The sequence below is a fragment of the Ornithodoros turicata genome, chromosome 7, assembly GCF_037126465.1.
Source record: "Ornithodoros turicata isolate Travis chromosome 7, ASM3712646v1, whole genome shotgun sequence".
Taxonomy (NCBI): domain Eukaryota; kingdom Metazoa; phylum Arthropoda; class Arachnida; order Ixodida; family Argasidae; genus Ornithodoros; species Ornithodoros turicata.
Window position 1 is genome coordinate 37778084 of NC_088207.1, and position 19492 is coordinate 37797575.

At 45.1% G+C, this 19492-nt stretch overlaps 2 protein-coding genes across 8 annotated transcripts; one reads left to right on the top strand and one right to left on the bottom strand.

Annotated features, from left to right (window-relative positions):
• Positions 1-6923: 6923 nt before the first annotated feature.
• LOC135401008 (uncharacterized) lies at positions 6924-11465 on the bottom strand. Of its 7 annotated transcripts, none has more exons than XR_010424701.1 (6): positions 11433-11465; positions 9560-9963; positions 9310-9440; positions 8674-8745; positions 8447-8606; positions 6924-7287 (listed from the first exon to the last, which is right to left on the bottom strand). XR_010424701.1 is itself a non-coding variant. In XM_064633097.1 (5 exons), exons 1-4 carry the CDS (start codon positions 9994-9996, stop codon positions 8563-8565), a joined length of 339 nt encoding a protein of 112 aa, XP_064489167.1. In that variant the 5' UTR covers positions 9997-11404; the 3' UTR covers positions 6924-7287; positions 8388-8562. The 7 variants fall into 7 exon arrangements, 2 of the variants coding, with proteins under 2 accessions (XP_064489167.1, XP_064489166.1); XR_010424700.1 differs by lacking the exon at positions 11433-11465 and adding an exon at positions 10609-11398; XR_010424698.1 differs by lacking the exon at positions 11433-11465 and adding an exon at positions 11048-11397.
• Positions 11466-11551: 86 nt separating this feature from the next.
• LOC135401007 (uncharacterized) lies at positions 11552-19452 on the top strand. The gene is made up of 5 exons (XM_064633094.1): positions 11552-11770; positions 16875-16973; positions 17840-17996; positions 18441-18677; positions 19075-19452. Exons 1-5 carry the CDS (start codon positions 11700-11702, stop codon positions 19363-19365), a joined length of 855 nt encoding a protein of 284 aa, XP_064489164.1. The 5' UTR covers positions 11552-11699; the 3' UTR covers positions 19366-19452.
• Positions 19453-19492: the final 40 nt, after the last annotated feature.

Here is a 19492-nt window from a genome sequence, read left to right on the forward strand (position 1 = left end):
ACGGTGTGAATGAGTGGGAGGCGCTCATTATTTAAATAAAAATTCAAATTAGTTTCGTAAAAAAACTAAACTTCTAAAGCAGGGCGCTGTCGGCATTAAAATGGGTACTACGACTACTACCGCTTTTGGGACATTCAGTGGACACCTTTTAGAGAAAAATCTGCCACCGATAAGCGGGTCATTTGTTGTAGCAATTAATTGGTTTCGGTTTACATATTTTTGTCGCGGCTGGTCGCGGTGAAGCGCAAAAGGACGCTCTTCCACTCCCTTATCCACCAATGAATTACGTCCTTTTGCGCTTCACCGCGACCAGCCGCGACAAAATATGTAAACCGAAACCAATTAATTACAGCAACAAATGACCCGCTTCGGTGGCTGATTTTCCTCTAAAGGTGTCCACTAAAAGTCCCAAAAGGGGTAGTACCCATTTTAATGCCGACAGCGCCCTACTTTAGAAGTTATGTTTTTTCATGAAACTCATTTGAATTTTTATTTCAATAATGAGCGCCTCCCACTCATTCACACGGTGCGCAGCTTGTATAGGTGGTATCGGACAGATACTTGTAAAAACGAAAGTTCGTCGATTGGTGCACCCGTTCGCGAATTATTTTAACTGAAACTTTTAACTCCCCTTTAACCGGGGATTTAACTGAAACGCCCGGTATAGGGGTAGGGGAGGTTGTAAGGTTTTCGGAAAAAATCCCTGGCTGTGACTTATTGGGGTTTGGCTTTTACGGGCAGGCGTTTTGGCCCTTTTCGTCATGTATTTTGGGGAAGCGTTGTAAAATCTTTACGGGGAAGGGATTGCTAGAAAAATCCCCGAAGAATACATTACTCCTCCCTCAACAGGGTTTTTGTTCTTTTCTTTTTTTTCACCTGATCACTTCAAGCTTTTCAGCAGCCCGTCATTTCGAACCTCGAAGTATAGCAGCAGTACAGTGTACTAGTTTTTGTGTGTGTGTGTGTGTGTCACTTGCTCGTCTGTTTCCATCAAGGATTTAAAAAATCAGTTTTTTTCGTTTTGATGAATAAAAATGAGGTCGGTAGATCGTGCCCTTAGTACCTTAGTATCTTTATACCTTACACACTAGTACCGACTACCGGACGTGCCATCGCCTCTCTCAAGATTTTTTTTTTACGTATTTTTTCAACTGCGGATTTTTATTTAACGATTATGATTTTCGATTGTGATTTTAGTTTTTTTTTTTCTAGAGTGTGGTTTTGTACTAAGGATTTGGGGATCCGTCGCTGTTAACGTTCCGTTATTTCTCCCTTTCCTGTTTCCTCCTTGTCCTTGGAGAACGGCACGGTACGTTCGTGTTGGCACGACGGGAAGCCACGCATTTCTTCCTTTAATTGAAATAGGTTTCGACGATTTGTTCCAAGTTATGCGAGATAAACTGTATGATACAATATCTGTGTTCAAAACCCAGTGCTCGTGCGTGTGTTCGTGCACGTGCGTGGTTGCGTGTTTGTCTGTGCACGCGCGTGTGTGTGTGCACGTGTGTGTGTGCGTGTGTGAGAGAGAGAGGCGTAAAAGGGACGGATTTTCAAAACATTTCCAACAACATTCCACACTGCTGTAAAATATTCCTGTCATGCGTGACAGCATACTATGCAGTGAAGTTCTTTTTTCTAGAGTGTGTTCTGAGCGCATTCTCCCATGTCGATCCACGTACCAACCAAAGTGGTCCTAATACGTAGACCATTTCAGATTCTAGAAACAGAACCCAGTGATTTATCGAGAACCCCACTACACCCCCCTAACACCCCCCAAATGTTCAGTGACACCCCCTCCCCTAACTTTTTCAGCTATGTACCTCCTACAGGGGGTGCCCTTGCGATTTCAGCTTTAGATACATGTCGGTAATGATATGTTAAGGTGTAATGACGTAACTATAATAATGACCCCCCTCCCCCCCAATTTTTTCTAACACCCCTCCATGCTTGGGATTCTGGATAAACCACTGACAGAACCTCACCGCATATAGCACACTCTACACCAACCTCTGATTTGAGGAGAGATTTTTCCTCAACTGCCACTTTTTAATTGAGGAGAGCACAGGGATTACGCTTTTTTTGTGTGTATGTGTCAATTAACAAAAAGTCTGTAACTGTCACAAAAAGGGCGTACGCCTTTCATCATCCAATAGGATGTCTGTATAGCGGCAGATGTATCACCTACTGTAGAAGTGGTTTTTTTCGCGCGGAATTATTTTTCGCGTTTTTCGCGCACACCTCCAAAATCGCGAATTTAAGTTCCCGCGAATAACTCTGGCCATATGAGGGCGAAAATCGTTCGGCGTTCGACGCTATACCGCGACTACCTGATACGTTCTACTTCATGTAGCATAGGCAGTTTAAGCAAGTGCAGAAGATTGTTTTATCCCATCAGGCAAGATGAAAAGAAATGAAAATTCATCATGGTTTTGTTACTCCTATAAACGCTTTGCACTATACATGCAATATACCACTATACCACGAAGTCAAAACATGCCTTTCCCCGCATTCTCAAAACCAGCTTGAATGATAGTACCACTTCTCAACCGAACTGGTCAGTGTCCCGAGTGATAATTAATAAGAACTGCTAAAATAAACTGACTAACTTGCACACGGCCAGTACTATGGCCTCCTACAGGGTCCCTAAAGGCCATTTGACAGGACCTTTCCTCCTATGTCTGTGAGGAGAAGAAAGGAATAGACCTAGAATGCCGCAATCCACGTGAACAACGGATGTCTTAGTACGTGCCGAAATATGCTCGAGTATTGACGGCGGCACGATATGCAAGAGCAAAGCACTCCCGGAAACCTGTGTCGCGAATTTAAGTTCTCGCGAATTAATCCTCAAAGCAGCTCTGCTCGAAAACGCGAAAATATTCTCCACGCGGAAAAAAACCACTTCTACAGTATATCGTGCCTCGGCGAGCAGCTGCAGCAGCGAAAGGTGGGGCGTATCGACCCAGAGGGTCGACCCCGTCGGAGAGTTATGTTTACAAAGTGCGGCGCGGCTCCTTCGCTGCTCCCCCACGGAGCAGACATGTTTGAGGATAAAGGCGAGAATTTTTATTGGTCGAAAGCCAGCCAATTGCAGCGCTGCAGGCGGGTAGAGCGGAAAGGGAGTTCCTCAGCCTCTTTTATTGATGGCTTCTTTTCAGTGCTTCCGACTTGTTCCTCCCTGACGACGACTTTTTATTCAGGGGCCGCGATATGGTTTTTGTTGTTTTGTTATACACTTTCATCTTTCGTGGTTTTTGTGTTTGTTCAAAGAAAGCATGGCAGTGCCGGTGTATCTTATTCTGGAGATATAGATATAGTCAAGCACTGAAAGAAATTTATAATAATGTACGGGGGAAACCAAGATGAAGTACGGAGTGTGCGATGAAGATAAAACGAATAAAAAGTGTGTTTGGGAGCCTTGGAGGCAGCTTTGGAGGAATGGGATCACCCGTTCCATTCCAATTCCATTCCGAGTAGTGAAGATTTATGATAATTCAATTCCTTTCAGTTCCTCGGAATGAAAAGGTAGGGTCAATTCCCACTCCTGGAATGGCTTGGCAACCCCATTCCATTCCTTTAATTCCACCAATAAAAGAATTAGGACCGGTAACCGTACTAGCTAGCCCAGCAGTGCTATAGAGGAGATTACCCAGCGCGGAAAAAGCACAAAGACAAGGTTGTATTTCGCCCTCCTCCTCCTCCTCCTCTTCTTCATTGGCATAATCATTACATGAGTTTTCCACGAAAGTAACTGGTGCAAGTGATGTGGGTTGTGGGCCTCACACTAGTGAAGCCAAAATCTCCATTTTATTTTTTCTTAAAACCAAACCATCGCCCTTGACCGTGTGGCACCCACCCAGACCATTACATTCCAATTCCATTCCGCGTGCGAAAAAATACCCTAATTCCATTCCCATTCCATTCCCAGGACAGTTTCCGCCACTCCATTCCAATTCCATTCCGGGCTCTGATAAATCTGGAATGATTCCGGAATCATTCCAACCCCGGAGTGGCAACTCCGCAACCCTGCTTGGAGGACGCTAAAATTGTACGTAAAAATTGGCACTTGATCCGGTGCCGCGTAGAACATATCGCGAGAAAAAAAAAAGAAAAAGAAAGAAGAGAAATAAACGGGAATGCCACGCTCAGGCGGACAACATCTCGACTATATCGCAGTGCGGGATTGCGAGTCCTGGGCCGGCTTCACAGGCCGCCCGCATTATAGAGCCTGGCTGTATATGACGACATGTGTGACGGTGCGTTGAAGTTGAGTGCAGGGCTCGCTGTAGTTTCATAGCAGAAGAAACTTTCTTACTGTATTTATTTTCCCGCTTTTTCACAATTTCGAGGCATACCACACGTTGTTGGAGTTATACTTCCGGTAAGTATGCTTCACAGAATGAATTTAAGCGCGTCACACATGGCACGACAGCTCTGGATAGTGGTGGAATTGTGTATTTCCGATCTAGAGGGGAAAACATCTTGGCGAAATGTGTCGAATAGTGGGTTTATTGTGGCTCCCCCGCAGTTGTGTACGGCATGAAGAAAGTAAAATATGAGAGCATCAGCTACGTTACTTTTTACGTCAACTGAAAAGCGACGATCCTGCATGGAAACATTTGTCCTAAAGCGCCTTCCAAAAACCACGTGCAAAAACGAAACTCTTATATTTCCGATCTAGAGGGAAAAATAGCATGGCGAAATGTGTCGAATAGTGGGCTTATTGTGGCGCCCCCGCAGTTGTGTACGGCATGAAGAAAGTAAAATATGAGAGCATCAGCTACGTTACTTTTTACGTCAACTGAAAAGCGACAATCCTGCATGGAAACATTTGTCCTAAAGCGTATTCCAAAAACCACGTGCAAAGACGGAACTCCTATATGTCCGTTCTAGAGGGGAAAACAACATGGCGAAATGTGTCGAATAGTGGGTTTATTGTGGCGCCCCCGCAGTTGTGTACGGCATGAAGAAAGTAAAATATGAGAGCATCAGCTACGTTACTTTTTACATCAACTGAAAAGCGACGATCCTGCATGGAAACATTTGTCCTAAAGCGTATTCCAAAAACCACGTGCAAAGAGGAACTCCTATATGTCCGTTCTAGAGGGGAAAACAACATGGCGAAATGTGTCGAATAGTGGGTTTATTGTGGCGCCCCCGCAGTTGTGTACGGCATGAAGAAAGTAAAATATGAGAGCATCAGCTACGTTACTTTTTACGTCAACTGAAAAGCGACGATCCTGCATGGAAACATTTGTCCTAAAGCGTATTCCAAAAACCACGTGCAAAGAGGAACTCCTATATGTCCGTTCTAGAGGGGAAAACAACATGGCGAAATGTGTCGAATAGTGGGTTTATTGTGGCGCCCCCGCAGTTGTGTACGGCATGAAGAAAGTAAAATATGAGAGCATCAGCTACGTTACTTTTTACGTCAACTGAAAAGCGACGATCCTGCATGGAAACATTTGTCCTAAAGCGTATTCCAAAAACCACGTGCAAAGAGGAACTCCTATATGTCCGTTCTAGAGGGGAAAACAACATGGCGAAATGTGTCGAATGGTGGGTTTATTGTGGCGCCCCCGCAGTTGTGTACGGCATGAAGAAAGTAAAATATGAGAGCATCAGCTACGTTACTTTTTACGTCAACTGAAAAGCGATGATCCTGCATGGAAACATTTGTCCTAAAGCGTATTCCAAAAACCACGTGCAAAGACGGAACTCCTATATGTCCGTCCTAGAGGGGAAAACAACATGGCGAAATCTGTCGAATAGTGGGTTTATTGTGGCGCCCCCGCAGTTGTGTACGGCATGAAGAAAGTAAAATATGAGAGCATCAGCTACGTTACTTTTTACGTCAACTGAAAAGCGACGATCCTGCAGGGAAACATTTGTCCTAAAGCGTATTCCAAAAACCACGTGCAAAGACGGAACTCCTATATGTCCGTTCTAGAGGGGAAAACAACATGGCGAAATGTGTCGAATAGTGGGTTTATTGTGGCGCCCCCGCAGTTGTGTACGGCATGAAGAAAGTAAAATATGAGAGCATCAGCTACGTTACTTTTTACGTCAACTGAAAAGCGACGATCCTGCATGGAAACATTTGTCCTAAAGCGTATTCCAAAAACCACGTGCAAAGAGGAACTCCTATATGTCCGTTCTAGAGGGGAAAACAACATGGCGAAATGTGTCGTTTTTACTCGGCAAAATTACCTGCAGTCATGTAGCAACCATTGCCATCTGTTTGCAACAGCCCCCACATCCCTTTGCAGCTTACTGCCATTACTTACCGTTAATCACTTGCCATTTAATAGACACGACGTCACAAGACAATTTTTTCTCATGAACGGCACCACAGTAGCCTCTCTGTGTAATAACTTTGCACACAGGGGGCCCACAAGTATACGGTGCACCCAGTTTAACGTCCCTCATGAGTGTCTAAGCAACCTATGCATAGGGCCTGACTTTTTAGGGTTAAACCCGTATCCGCCCGATATTTACCCCCCGAACGAAATCTGTAAAATTCGGGTTTAACCCGAATCTACCCGAAAACATCCGGGTCGCGTGGCGCACTCATAAGCGTGCATTAAAATAAAGTTTGATAACATTGCTAAACATTAGTTCCACGTTAAGACAAATTTTTATTAAACAATAAAAAATCACCCGAATACACCCGAATTCCTGATGACAGAATATGCCGTAACGGGATTTAACCCGAATACACCTGAATTTTCCAATGAAAAATATCGCCCGATATTTACCCCCCGAATTTGGCCAAAAATAAAACCCGAAAAAGTCAGGCCCTACCTATGCACTGCCACTGCTGCTGTTTTCAGCTAGGATCAAGCCTGCAACAATACCAACTGATCCAAGGAAGCCTGTGCATTTCACTGCAACTGTCGCCACCTTTGCACACAGATGGAGCCACATAGTGACACAAACAGTTTTATTTACTCAATTTATACACATATGCGACACAGCGCTAAAAAGGAAACTAAAGTCCCAGCAGAGGAACTGCTATTTACAATGCCCAGTGGAGGTCCCTGCCTTCTTCGGTGGCCTTGAACCCCTCCCTTCAGGGGCGATCCCATCCACGACCATCAAATGAGCAAACAATGTGGGAGTAGAGAAAACCGGAAGAAAAATGAGTGAAGTGAATTGCCCGCGCGCTGGCTGGAGCACCAGGCAGTGGTTTTACGGAAACCTCATTCTCGGATGTGTTGACTGGGATCAGTGCGTTGGGTAGTACGACGTTGCTGGATATGTGTTCCACTGCTGCTGGTAGCCGTAAGCCTGTAATTAAGTTATTGTATGGTATAGCTCCTCCAAAAGCTGCTGCAAAGCTGAAGCACATTTGAATACATCCACGTAGCCACAACCCTCAGCAAGTTAAACAACTCTTGAAGCAGAGGCATGTTTTCCAGCGATAGCTTTATAGGTAGAGCCTGAAGTTTTAGGGTTTAACCCAAGTTTTCCCCAAATTTGCAGCCCGAATTGAAGGTTGCCTCTTTAGGATGAAACCCGATTTCTACCCGGCAAATTGCCCTCACTAAGACATCTGTAGGAATGCACACTAACTTGTTTGGCAGCAAACGCAGTTACATCACCATTTGTACCAAACCAGTACAGTTAGTTTGAGTACCTGAGCCCAATTTCTCCCCGAATTTAGAATACTGGAAGTTTTCTCACCCGAATTCACATGGATTTAGAGCACATGTTCATTTACCCGATTTTTACCCCCCGAATCTAGAAAAAAATATTTCCCGAAAACTTCAGGCTCTATTTATAGGGCACACCAACGTCAACAGCCACGTATGTCCGTCCATAACAGTTGTGGAGAGAGAGAAAGAGAAGAAAGTAGCTACAATGGAAGGTAAAAAATCAATCAACATTAGAAGATGGCCCTGTAAAGATACTTCATTCAAATGTGTTTGGCAGAATATTTAAATTTTTTTCCCTTAAATTACTTCAAAAAAGCTTGCAGGTACAAAAATGCCTCGTATTTCGGACCCCCCCGAGAGCAGGTCATATCTAGGGCCTGACTTTTTAGGGTTAAACCCGTATCCGCCCCCCTTTATTTACCCCCCGAACGAAATCTGTAAAATTCGGGTTTAACCCGAATCTACCCAAAAACATCCGGGTCGTGTGGCACACTCATAAGCGCGCATTAAAATAAAGTTTGATAACATTGCTAAACATTAGTTCCATGTTAAGACAAATTTTTATTAAACAAAAAAAAATCACCCGAATACACCCGAATTCCTGACGACAGAATATGCCGTAATGGGATTTAACCCGAATACACCCGAATTCCTGACGACAGAATATGCCGTAACGGGATTTAACCCGAATACACCCGAATTTTCAAATGAAAAATATCACCCGATATTTACCCCTCCGAATTTGGCCAAAAATAAAACCCGAAAAAGTCAGGCCCTAGTCACATCCTCACCTGTGGATAGCTTCCCCACTACTGCGCATAATTGTACTGCGCGGAAGGGTCGGTCGTCGCAGTGGGAGCAGCTGCAGTAGTCGCCACTGCGGTTGCAGCTGTTGCGTCGCCGCCATTCATCTCAGACTTGACTTTCTTCTCTCCACCTGCCGCGTCGTCTCTAGAGGGACACATCGAGATTTATGTGAAAAACGCAAAAACTAAAAACAGGCTAACTAAAAACTTACTCTGCCGCACGTTTCTTGGCCGTTGCTTGAACCTTGAACATCTTGTTGTACTCCTCAAACGTTTCCTGAATCCTGCAAAGCACAGAGAAGAGTAAGAACACGTAAAAGTTGCCTTTACATTCTCACTACATATGCACTTGTAACTCAGTAAAACGTTGAAGGAGCAGACAGTACAATCTCACGTTCCGATTATGCAATACACGTTCAAACGCCTCAGGTTCTGTAACATTACATTATGTTTAGACCCTGAACTTTTCGGGTTTTATATTTTTCCAAATTCGGGGGGTAGAAATCGGGTCAATAAATTGATGTCCAAAATTCACGCAAATTCGGGCAGAAAAATTACCATCAGACTGAGTTCGGGGAGAAATCGGGCATTATTGTAGAATAAACGTTCACTGTACCGTTTATCCAGAGTGCCAGAAGTAAGGGGCCAGTCGCATATTTTGTGAGAAACTAGCACGGCGATGCCTCGAGGTGCCTAGCCTAGGTGCAGTTTTGCAGGTAGAAATCGGGTTTAGCCCCAGATAGGTGAACCTCAACTCGGGGCGCAAATTCGGGGAAAAATCGGGTTTAACCCTAAAACATCAGGGTCTAACCATCAATCAATCACGACGAAACGACGATCCCTCTAACCTCCTGTTCCACAAACTGCAGCAGGTACGTCCATCCCGTAAAATCGGCTGGGTTGCTCCTCACCACCTGCCAGTACTTCTCCAACTCCGTCGTAGCCGAGTCCGCCTTGGTCTTGGCGTCTGCCGTCCCACCTGCAACACCACACACAGACACACACCAAGACGAGCGTGAGGCAAGACCGAGCCACTCACACCTCCCTTCGCCCTTTGCCGAGTAATAAAAGAGAGTCGAGCCCGTCGTCGTTCATTACCTGACTCGTTAGCTTACTAGAACCCATGCTCCATTTGCTAAGGGTGGCACGGCGGCACACTGTTGTGGGCGGAGCATCGTCAGAATGCCGACAAGCGAGGCACAACGGAAAAAAGAGAGGAAGACACACACTAAACAAAAAGGGACCAGAGATTTCTGTTTTTCTCTTTTTTTGCGACCTTCGAGCTCACACTTTCGGTCACACACACCTTGTTAAAACGGGGGCCTTTGCCGGCCACATCGAATGGAAGACCACATTCCCCCGTTTCGCGGAATGTGGCAGTAGCCCTTTGTGCGCTAGAGTGGGGGGAGAATGGGTTATAAAAGGGAAGAAACGAAGACATACTCTTGGAGTCTCCGCCGCTGGCGTTCGTGGCTTCGGTCTTGGACGCGTGCATGGCAGATCTGGAGTAGGGAGGGGAATGAGATGTGATGCATGTTGGATGGAGAGTTTGTACACAAAAAATCACAACAAATTCTAAAATCTTAAGAATTTTCTTTTTTTTTTCATTTGTCCTATTTCACACCAAAGCTTTTGGTATTTTTATGCTGCAGCAGTAACCCGTAACATTGTTATAAAACCTGGTGTTTTTTTTTTTTTCCTCTTGGCTGGGGGGACTAAAAAAATTGCGTAATGCTTGCAGGAACAGGGGAAGTGCTCTGAGCAAGCCTAGTATAAGCAAGTGTGATTCATTCAACTCATTCAGCTGCCACGAGCAACGTTATGTACAACCACACTTGCATTCGATATGCAAGCTGTGGCCTGACACAATTGAACCTCCGTATGCAATAAGGGGATAAGTCGAATTATCCCCTTTTTAGTATTTTTGTTGCAATGACATCTACGTACCAGTGTGTACCTGTCAAATATTATTTAGGACCGTATTTGCAATTTGTTGACTCGCGATAGGAGGATACGAAACGGGAAAGGCATGCGTGTCAACGGGATAGACAGCCAGGTCAGGCCCCTTTTCTACACATGCATACAAATGGAGTAGTTTAAATTTTAAATGAACTTCAACTTCCACTCAAAAAGCATGTTCCTCCTACCTCACGTGACCATGCCAGCAGCGCTACTGAACCTTCTAATAGGAAAAACGTGTGCACTATGCTAATAAGTCATATTTTGCTGACCATACATAACATTATTTTCAAGATTCTGCTCGTTTAGCAACACGATAATCACGATCTAGGCTGCTCCACTGCACAAAGGAAACTTCGCCCGTCCTGGCATCACCATGAAAGTCCGACTCGTGAAAACTGTTTTTTTTCCTGCACGAAAACCCTGCGCGTGCGGCGTTATATAGAAAAAAGGGGTTATGCCATGCTCCTGGGTTTTGTTCAATTTGTGCTAAGTCACACACCCAGAAACAATGCTAGCGGGACATGCATGTAAAGCAGACACATGCGCATATGTTACACATTTTGCATTTGCATTCAAGCATTTATGTGCCACTGAATATCAACTACCGCTGGGTCAGAAACGTACAGCAACACGATGGCAGTGTCAATAGAGTGGACAATGAAAACATTTATCTTCAGTTGTGAGTTGGGTAACAAAATGCAAACGTTATCTTCTCCTGCTATTACTCCAAAAAATACGCAAAGAACACATCATTTCTCTTCCAACGCCTAGAGGTTCTCTTTGCTTGCCCTACGTTGCCCACATCTGTGAGGCCGACAACGGCGGGCGAGCCCTTTCACTACTTTCACCATCACCACCACCTTGATGCGGGTACAGTAGTTGGATTAGCAGGGTGGTGTTACGCAGCGGAAGGACGCGGACTCCATGTGTGCGCGTGTCTGTCTTCTTTGTTTTGGCCTCGCTCTTTTGCTGCGTTATGTTGTATCGTGGTTGTATTTGTATCACATACCGTGCAAAGTCCGTACGCGAGATTGGCTATTTCTGGGAAGCTTTGGCTACTTTTCGCGATTTTGAACTGGCAACACTGGTAGCAAACGAAAGAAAAAATGAAAAGGAAATGAACGAATGGGACGAACGCGGCGCTGGCTGCGATCGCGGAGTGGCAGTGGCGGGGAGGTGGTTGTCGTTGTATGGTAGTTGCGGTAGTTGTTCCTGTCAGATCTCGGTGGTCTGCGCTGTGCAGACTGATGCTGCTGCTTAGGCTACAGCGTTAATCATGCGTCCGAAATACGCTGTTGTGAAGCACTCTGCTGTTATTGGAGGCGGCAGCGTGATATGGGGAATTAAGTACGGCTTTTATTATTTTCGTTGGAATAGCAAGAGATGTAGTGTCAAACTCTGTGGTTTCTTATGAAACAATACTAAAATTACTTCATTGTTCAGATGTTGGATGATGACACGCAAAAGTGGTAGGGTGAAACACAGTGTTGGGAACATTACAGGGCGACAACTTCATTGTGTAGTCTAGTGTTTGTATTAGAGCACTGCACGGCCCCGGGTTTTGCGTTTTTTATGCGGGCCGGGTACGGGCTTGACAACGCCGGCCATGGTGTGGTATGTACGCGAACATATTTCACGAGAGTGGACAGCAGAATTTTCATGTCACATTTTTTTTTTCCATTGAGTATTCCATTGGAGATATTATGGTATTCTCATCTGAGAACTATCACATTTTTAAATGTGATCATGCTTATTTCGTGTAATGGGATTGGATTTCACACATGCACTCATACACATTTGGGGACGATTGGTGTGGCGGGCGCGCTGAGGCCGGCACGAGGGTCAGTTAGGTTAGGTGTTCTGACATATTTCGTTCGTGTGAGAGTTCGAGAAAGGGGAACTAACTCTGGTGCATGCACAATAGAGCAGAGATGAGTCTCTCTTGAACCACAGGGTACATACATATCGCCCATGCGCCGCTGTGTGCTGCCTTCCCAAGTAAGCAACCACTAAGCACAGAGCGGCTTGACGGCAGAGAAACACAGCCGCGCCGTTCGAGTGTACCTCCTCACTCTCCACCAATTAGCTGGGTCCTTTTCCTCTCTGCGCTGTACTCTTTAGTAAATCTAAATACGCTTCCGGGCCTCGAGAACACATAGAGCAGAGGCGGGCTGGGACCGGGCCTGTGCATGGAAACAGTCTGGTACGGGCTGGGCCGGGCTGGAAATATATAGAAGACATCGAGCTGGGTGTGGGTCGGGCACGGGCCTGAAAATTAGGCCCGTACAGTGCTCTAGTGTGTATCCCCATAACAAGATAACACTGATAATTGAAGCATCCTGCCGAGTTCGCGAAAAGGCGTATGGCAATACGAAACGCTTCTGTCCTTACAAGCACAAAAGAGGTTTTAGCCGATTCATTCTTGGGATGCTTTATACTTTCTCAGATGTTAACTTGTCAAACATGACATATTCCTGAAATAATGTCAAAGTTTTTCTGTCTATTCTCACAACTGGGTTCCTCACTTTCGTCAGATTCATACTGATCATCAGTGGACAACAGTAATGACACCGTTATACCTAATTGTGGTGCAGGTGTCACCATTCTAGTCAACACTGACATTCCCCAAACTGGTGTTGCTCATAGCTGTAGCTCTCTTGTTGCAGAATGCAAATTAACATTTATTTTAAAAAATATAATAATTGGATAATTCAGTTGATTACCTGCAGTGCACTGGACTGGCCAGTGAGCAGTGCACGGGTACAATGGTCAAGGTTAGTTGTCAGGTAGCTCAGAGTGGCAAGCCAGCTTGTCTAGGCTGACTACTCCTTAAATTTCCCATAATGAAACGAATGAATGAATTCCTCAAGGTGGGTCAAGGGGAAAATTCCTCAACGTTCTTGCTTCCGTTTGACGAAATGTATGCCGCACGTTCTTTCTGACTAGAGATTAATTAATCAATAATTGGGGGTTTACGTCGCGAGACAACTGAGATCACGAGAGACGCCACAGCGGTCGGTCTGTGGATTGCTTTTGCCCTCCTTAGAGTTCTTTAATGTGCGATGAAAGCTCACCACCCGGCACCCCGTATTTAACGTCCCTCCCGGAAGACGGTGTGTCTAAGCAACTTGTACCCTGTCACCAAGTTGCTACTAGAGACTAGATAGGTGAAGGCAGTTGTTGGATACTTTCCTCGGTTGTTCCTGGAAATGTCTGTCCAGATCCAGGAACTGAAGCCTGGATAAATGAAGGCAAACTGTGTGTACCAAAATCTGTCCTCATGTTTCCTGTCCAGGTAGCGCAAGATCTGGAGAAACGGGGGATCGACTGTGTGTATCTGTTTCTGACAGGGATCAGTTCTGCATTGCACTGCTGGTGGCATGGTAGAATGCTTTTTGTAGCTTTTTAGTGCCTGCACAATATCGTGACAATGGTTGTCGTATATCTTAGCACAACCGTATCTGTAACTTTTCGGCTGTCAAAAATGTGCACGAAATATCTCCCTCCAAAGCTGTGCAGATCGTATTCAAACGAATTCATTACGAAGCTGGAGTGCCACCCAGAGCCGTAGCGACGGGGGTGCGAGAGGGGCGACCGCTCCGGGCGCCCTCGCCAGAGAGAGCGCCGAACGGCAGGCCCTTGCAGGATAGTTGGACGGTATAAAGCGGAAATGAGGAGGATTTGAATTTTACAGTCTCGGCAGTGCAAATAAGCGTTTTCTTTTCTTCGTTTACAGACCTTGTGGCGGCAATGGGGTGGGGGTGGGGCGCTTCAGATTTGCTCTGCCCCAGGCGCAAACTCGCCTCGCGATGGCTCTGGTGCCACATATCTGAAGCAAGAGGTTTCTGAAAGCATTGCTGGACCTTGTGTGACTAGGGAGCTTTTCCTAGCACTGCTTTTGTTTTCCCCATGTTTTGGAAGAAAACTAGCTTTTCTAAAGCACTTTTGCTTCTGTCCTGTTTGAATTGACAGCGTAATTATTGGGTCAGTACGTTGCATAAGTGATTGTGGTAACGGATCTCGCCATACGACAGAAAGGGCAACTAATTCAAGCATCCCTTTGTTTTGCTAAAAATCCAAGCGACAATGCAGGACTCCAAGCGGACGGCAGGGTGACGTTACATTATCCTCTTCCTGATGAATCGCCACAGTAGGGCACTCCAGTTTCCCTTCTACACGTTTCGGTTTTGATTTGCTGTCGTCATCGAAGACAAATTAATGACTTGCACAAAATGAACACAAAGGCTGTATGAGGTATCGAAGGGGTGGTTTGTGTTTGGTAGTACGTTCGCCTAATTTTTATTTGTATTGCTGCAGAGTCTCCTTTTAAAGGAGCATGGAAGCGACATTTAATGTAGCTCAGAACCGCGTCTCGTTTGTGAGGCTGTCCACCACGAGCGAGTCACCATTCAAAATATTTTCGCTCTGCAGCGTATAGTCGCTGCGCCATCGACTTTCCAAAACGAGTTGGAGAAGGTAGGCCGCGGACGACAGAGACGATTCTCGCGTGACGTAGAAACTGCTCTGTGCCTTTAATCTTTGTTTTATTTCTTCTCAGCTCATGTGCCGCTTATACCAAGACCATGTCATAGGCACCCATTCCTAGCGCCGCATTTGGAAGCTAGCGGTGGCAATACCCTTCGGCCCGGTTATTGCTTCCTCAATTTCTGCGACACTTCGTACTTCGGCTTTTCTTAGTATTCTTGTACAAGCGGTGGATGTCCCATGAGAGAGGCTTCTTTCTAAAGTTGGTTATCACTAGGGTTTGTGGTTTTCGGCATTTATTTTCAACCCAATTCGGGGGCTGTTTATCGGCATTTATATGGGGGACTATAAATCGGATTTTTTCGGCATCTATATTCCGCCCAAAAAATAAATGCCCGAATACGGGCATCTATTTATTTCGCATGAAGGAAAGCCTATTTTGCGCGTGAAGTGACAACGAACCGAAAAGAAGTGAATCGATTCATGGCTTCATTACCAATGTCTTTTATTGCCTGTGCCAAACTAGCAAACAAGGAGACTGCCTCTTGTTGTGATAGATGCAAGCGCACATCATCATGCTCGCATCTGTCATAGCGGCTCGCTCCTTGCGATTAATAACACGCAGTTTAGAGAACGCGCGCTCAACATTAGTGCTAGAAACAGGAATAGCCAGTATGCTTGAGGCGCACTGCGATAACAAAGGCCAAACAACAACTTTATTTTCGACCTTGGAGAATGGGGTAACAAAGGCCATGTGCTGGAACGGGTCGTCCAAAACTGAATAGCAGATATATCCACCTGAGGGGAAGGGCATACAGCATATTCGAAAAACTCGCGCTTTATATCATCCATACGAGATTCATCTCGTAGAACAAATAAGAATAAGTCCTCATACAGTGAAGTGCCTTGAAGTGCCTCAGGAACGGAAACAGGGGTCACTCCAACTAGTAACTGGAGGGGAGTAGATAGAGGAATAGAAAAAACACAAAAATTAACTAGAAGGCTAGGGCAGGGGATGAGCGATTGGCTTTTGAAACTGTTTGGGAGCTCCGTACACTCGTGATCTCTTTTTAACCCGACAACAACATACCATAAAGGTTCTGAATAGTAAATTCACTAAAGGTAGGTGTGTCACTAAGTACGTCTGCTGCCAAAAGGCGGTCACCGACCGCACAAACACACACCGACCGACACACACAAACGCAAACCGAAACAAGAGCACAGCCCGAAGATAATGCCACGCTTGAGAAATAGTCGACAAAGGGAGATTCCAAGGGGATTTCTCTTTGCCGTTCCAGGAATGGCAGCTGTCAGGATACGAGAAATTCGGAATTTTTCGGAATATTGCGAATCTGAAAAAAATCATTCGGGGGGTGTTTTCCGGCATTTTTCGGAAAATGCCGAAAACCACGAACCCTAGTTATCACCATCGTTCTACACGTTTTCATAGGAGCTGTTGCTGTCGTCTGCTGCGGTAGTCATACGTCCACTTCTGCGCGTTCAAATTCAAGTTTCCATTGTCCAATCGTGACGTTGATCTCGCGGGCCGATGAGTAGCGCCCCTAGTGGATCGTGTGGACGGGCTCCTCATAGGGGTTGACGATTATGACATGGTTGTTATAGTGTAGTAGGTCGTGGCTTATACATGCCTTACGTCACCGGTCGCGTGCCGGGGCCCATGATACGTCACGACGTTTTCACGTTTGGTGATGCGCTCTTTGCACGAGAAGAGGATTTTCTAAAGGTGTGTCGAACACAGCCTTGTGTGTGCTCTGTGGGTCTTCTGTGCTCATCGTTCTTTCGCAGGAGCTCATTTTATTTGTTGCAGAACACGTGGCAGCGAGAAACAAAGGATACTTTGGGGGTCACTTGCATGCTCCTCCTTAAGAAGCTATTGTACTGTACTCATTTTGCAATCACTATTACGCTAGTGGATGCTACACTGAACTAATTTTCTATCTTGCAGAGAAAAAGAAAGACTTTTGAGAGCTTTAAAAAGATATGGAACTGCTGATATAGAAAGGCTCGCAGCAGAAGTGGGCACAAAGGATGTTGTGGCAGTCAAGTATGTATCTGTACATGGAATGATCATTAGAACTACATGATGCAGTGACGTAAAAACATTGGGTGACGTTGTTGATATTAGTAGACATTTTGATTTGGGAAGCTAGATGAAATACTTATCAGAGTGAACTCTCAATCGACACATTTAGGACATTGGGAGTTGTATTTTCAGAATATTTGACGTGGAACTTGCACTGCAGTTTTATTGCCAAAAAGCTAGCAATGGTAAACGGAATGTTGTGTAGAATTTTAGGAATTTTAAGGAATCTTAAGAAATTTTATTAAGGAATACAATTTTTGTAATGTCACATTTCTTACTACACCAGAAGTGACATGATTCTCCCAGCAGGGATGCATCAAAAAGGTGCATGACTCGGCCTGTCCTTGCTGTTGGTGCAATGAGATCGGCACTGAGGTGGATTTAAGTGTGTTCTTTGATGTTATACATAAAAGTGCCTAAAGAAATCTCGATGTACTCAGCGTCATCTAAATGTTGTATTAGAGATTAATGGCTTGGACACATTTTTTGTCAAAGATAGGCATACTATAGTTTTCAGGTTAAACTACTGATAGTTCTCTGCCTGTCTGTGTGTGTGTGTGAGCGAGAGAGAGAAACAGAGAGAGATAACCAGCTGTCACTCGTATTGCATTTTGCACACGAATTGCACACCCACACAACTTGTTGCTGTAATGCAAAGCTATGGTATGCCTACTTTGGAACGAAGCTTTCCGTTGGGCTATTTGGTTCTGATGGTCCATTCCATTCCATGTTTTTGTAATATCGTAGCAGTGCTCAGAATACTGACTTGAATAGACTTGCTTTGGAAATATTTCAAACCAGTTTTATGTGTGATATGTTCTTTCTAGGGGCTTCTTGGATCAACGACGAAGTCAGCTGCGACTTGCCAAAAACAAAGCAAAGACCGACCCCGTTCACACATACTTGCACAACTGGCAAAAGTACATGCACAGGGCAAAAGATCAAAAATTGAGAACCACTGACAGAGCCCAGATCCTCACTGAGGTACTGTGACTTCCCCTATATGTTCATGCGCTGATAATTGAGCCTTTTTTTTACAACTGAAGTAGCATTGCCTCATGGATCAACAAAGGCTAGAAAAATAATACAGCATTTGACGTTGGCGTTGACATTCTACAGTACTGGACAAAAATTTACGGAGCACGCTCCGCCGCATTCCTTCCTCGGAGTGACACGCTAGCAGTAAATGACATGCGGTTGCAGATAACCACGGCGGAGGTTGGATCTAGCAGAGTATTATCAGGCTTGGGGAGCCTTAGGAGCAAGCGTTTTTTTTCTTGGGTGGATGCTTAGTACGTATATACCCTTCTTGTCCTGCCACCTCACCTGTTCACGGTTACTTGAGAACCTATTCACAGTTCCTGGGTAGATGCGTGCGTGACTCCTTTGTGTAAAAAATGCTAATGAGTAGAACACTCTGCATTACAGATAGTAGCTGGATGCACGGAGAAGGATTTTCCACAACCAACCCATGACCTGGAGCCAAACTTTGGGGAGCTGTACCGCTACTTGGCAGATGTAATGCGAGATCAGATACCCGCAGAGCTCTCTGTCACCGATAGCTGGGTGCTGAAGCATCTCATGAGATCGGTTGCAGACACTGTGAAGCAAATGGACTTGAAGGCAGAGAAGCATGCTTTGCAATGTGCCGTTACTCATGTTGAGGTAGCTATGTTGCATTGTCATTGTGTATGAGCTTTCTCAGGTCTTCACATCACTTATACATTCAGATGTATGCATTCTTTTAGTGACTGAACATGGCTGTTCCTGACAGCGAATTGTATTGCATTATTACTGGGCTGATTGTTTCTATATCATGGGATTGGGGGTGCTATTATGTTATAATATGGCAGAGCGTCATTATGGCACAGAGTTGAGTATGGGTAAGCTGTCCCAAATCAAGTCAGCTTCATTTATTATATGACATTTACATTTAGGAGGCTGTATTTCCAATCCAGTATTTTTGATAACTATTAGCTCACACACTTAGTCACATTGAAGTTGCTTTCACTGTGCCCATAAGGGTCACTTTGAATTAACAGCTTCCGCGTTACTGTTTCAGAATACCAGCAGATGGGGTGAACCAGAAGCAAATGCACAAGTCACATCAGAGTCCTCCAAGGATGTGAGTAACAGTGACGAAGTTGATCCATCTCCTAAAACTAATCCAGCCCTGCCAAGAATGGCACAGGATGACCCCAGCTGTAGAAGCCAGACATTTCGTGGCCAGCCCCACTACCCACCTTGGAAGACTAGAGCGAACACTGTTAGTGCGACGTGGAACTCTCTCCAGATTCCTCCTGATGTGTTGCACCAAGAGCATGCACACATCACAAGTATGTGGTATAACTAGTGATGGTCTCAACAGAGTTAGAACACCAAAAAGTCCTTCCATGGTTTCTGAACATTTGCCATTAATAAAGTGCGATTGATTCAAGTATCCACGGACAACAGCGTGTAAGTTATGTGTTGTGCTGTTC